Source organism: Lygodium microphyllum, chromosome 16 (assembly GCF_053477565.2).
Source record: "Lygodium microphyllum isolate KBCC chromosome 16, Lygodium_microphyllum_v1.1.10, whole genome shotgun sequence".
Taxonomy (NCBI): Eukaryota; Viridiplantae; Streptophyta; class Polypodiopsida; order Schizaeales; family Lygodiaceae; genus Lygodium; species Lygodium microphyllum.
In genome coordinates, this window is record NC_141150.1 from 8,663,459 (window position 1) to 8,666,205 (window position 2,747).

General features: G+C 45.8%; 1 protein-coding gene across 1 annotated transcript; it reads right to left on the minus strand.

The window, feature by feature from the left end:
* Positions 1–282: 282 nt before the first annotated feature.
* On the minus strand, positions 283–1,623 carry LOC148022508 (microbial Terpene synthase-like protein 13). The gene is made up of 2 exons (XM_087696554.1): positions 1,116–1,623; positions 283–923 (listed from the first exon to the last, which is right to left on the minus strand). The coding sequence occupies exons 1-2, from the start codon at positions 1,372–1,374 to the stop codon at positions 283–285; spliced, it is 900 nt and encodes a 299-aa protein (XP_087552680.1). The 5' UTR covers positions 1,375–1,623.
* Between the last annotated feature and the right edge of the window lie 1,124 nt (positions 1,624–2,747).

Here is a 2,747-nt window from a genome sequence, read left to right on the forward strand (position 1 = left end):
TGGAGATTGACAAGAAATAGATGTAACACTACTTGTGACTTTAACTAATCAGTATTTTGGATAAATTTGCAACTTTTGCAACGAGATGAGATAGAACATAGATATTCCACATTGAGTAATAACAAGTAGTAATGTGATTAATATGAGGCTTTATTCATGGAAGAATGTGTACAGCTTTTTTGTGGGGTAGGCTACCAACCATGCTTAGATGAGTCGTCATATATGTCTTCTCTATTTAAGGAGAGTTGTAGAGTCACATTAGTTGATGAGATCATCACTAGACTAAACTCTATAGCGTAGACTACATAGGGTCCAAGTAATGATTGCAAAGAGGGTGTCGTTAGCAGCCTCAACATAGCCTTGCAAGGATGGATTCCATGTAATGATTTTATGAGATAATTGTACACGATCCTTGTCCCTGTCCTTGATCATAGCACAAGCTTGAGAGAGAGCTTCTTGGAAGTCCATGATCTTGTGAGTTGGGCAAGAAATCATTCGGTCATTCTGATAGTGCAATATTGTGATTAGGTTGATGTAGTCCCCTTTACAGTACTCAGCATTAAACGAAAGAACATCATTGATCCAAAGCACTTGATCAGCCATGGCTTGATATAGGTTTTCCAAGAGTGGTTGTGATAAAGCCTCATCGTCAAGCTCCATATTAAGGTCAAACTCACAAGCAACGAGGCAAATCCTAGCAGCTCCATCCTTACGACGAAGGGGGATGTATTGATGGAGGCTAGGGAGCTTGTTCTCCTCTCTCAATGCTACAATAAGCATCACACCGGTGAGATAGTCCACAACTGCTTCCTGCACACGCTTGTAGTGCTTAGGCGACATGCCTTGAGCTTGCATATCAGCTGCCCACTGCACTCCCATCTCGATCACCAACTCTTGTTGGGATGATTGGTGTTTGGAGATGCCTGTATCAAAGAAACGCCCCGTATTTCTTTAAAGTTAGTGCTAAGTTTTGATATTGTAACACTCGGAATGAAAGTAACGGGGGGGTGAAAACATCTTTCCTAGCGTAAATGAAGAAGATGGGTCATTCCATGGAAGCCTCATTCGAGCTCCCCATGGAAGCCTCCTTGAGCCTCGTTATGGAAATGGTATACCTTTAGGCTCATTCGTAAGGGAGCTGTGGAACACGTCAGTAAGGCCGGCCGCGGCCACGGCAGCGGGCCCAAACATCGTCATGAGCTGGCGGGAGCAGAAGGCGCGAGCACACTCGAGGTTGAGGCCGAGGATGTGCTGGCCGTCATCGAAGAGGTCATCTAGCAGGAATATCCAGTGCAGGAGCTTCACCAGGGTGAAGGAGCGGGCCTTTGAGGTGCCGCTGGGGTACATCAAACACGACAGGCTGGCGTAGTTCATGTCCAGAAGATTTTGGAGCTACTCGTGGGGGAGGCCATGGGCCTTAAAGAGGCCGGTAGTCCACTCGCGGCTCTGCTCCTCTAGCGACGTCCGAAGGGGATGGCATCTACGGTCCAAGGGGCAGTATTGCAGAAACTCATCATGACCAATATTAGTCATAATTCCGTCGCCACCGGCGATCATCAGCGGCAGGTTCTTGTCCATTGCGCTCTCTCTCTCTCTCTCTCTCTCTCTCTCCCTCTCTCTGTGTAATACGCTGCTTTCTTCACGAATACGCTACTCCATCCCCCATATATTTATGCTCGTTGTTGTGGGCCAGCCAGTGCAGTCGCAGATATCTCCCAGCGGCAAGCTCTCTTGGCGAAAATTGATTAAAGCCGTGCATCAATGCCGTGCAATGAGAATAACTGGGCGGTGCGAATGACGACAATGCGGCGGATTCAGACAGCTGCGGTTCAAAGAGGATCAGCCCTCCATTTTATGGCTGGGGTCCGGTCTTCTTTACTTAAGCGAAAGGGATGATCGCTATTTCCTCCTACTCTAGGTCGGTGGCTCTAGGCTTACGTATGCAGCAGCGCCACGTTACCATTTAGCCTGTGGTGGTTTGCTGTCGTCGGGATGCAGGCGCTTTAACCATCACATGGTAACACAAGGGAAGAAAAAGTAACACTCTCGAAAGAGTAGACTCGCCTTAGCATGCTATGTACCTTTCGACCGTGAAGCAGGTAGGCTTCACCGTAAAGTAGGTAGGCTTCAGGTACTCTCCTCAACAATCCTTTTTCTATCGCCAATGCATGCTTTGAAATAATAGTTACTTTGAAATGTTTGGATGACTGCGATTGTGATTCTGGTTGTGTCACTCTTACAAATTCTATTTCCATTGGTGTATATGTAACACACACTAGAAGGAAGATGGTTGCAGATGTGTTTTGTGAATTAGGAAAAGAAGTTTGGGGCACATCTACAACTGCGTTCATTTTTAGATTTGAAGACCAGATTTGAGTATTTGGATTACAAAATCTCAGTTCAAAAGCATTGTCTTCTAGGATTTAGGTATGCTTGAATGGAGCCAAGAATGCATGTCATATACCTTCAATGCTTCAAGGATGTCCAAATATATGTTGCGTGTCAATATTAACAGCAGATCTGACCTTATTTCAGCTCTGTACAACTGTCCCACAGTTCATAACTAAGCTCCCATGCAAGCATTAGAGCTCCAGGGTGTTCAACAGCATTCCAAAGATGCTTTATCAAGCATTAAACCACACAGTAGTCATCCAGCACCCAGATTTCAACCAGACATTTAGCCTGTCACTCAGGCGCGATATGCAATTCTCACGTTGTTTGAATAGGCCCACTCTGCAGTGTTGATT

Excerpts from the sequence above, each read along its gene's own strand:
- LOC148022508 (XM_087696554.1), bottom strand. The coding sequence starts at position 1,374 with ATGAACTACGCCAGCCTGTCGTGTTTGATGTACCCCAGCGGCACCTCA. Across the intron at positions 924-1,115 it reads CCTTACGAATGAGCCTAAAG|GCATCTCCAAACACCAATCA; the intron begins GTATACCATTTC and ends TCTTTGATACAG.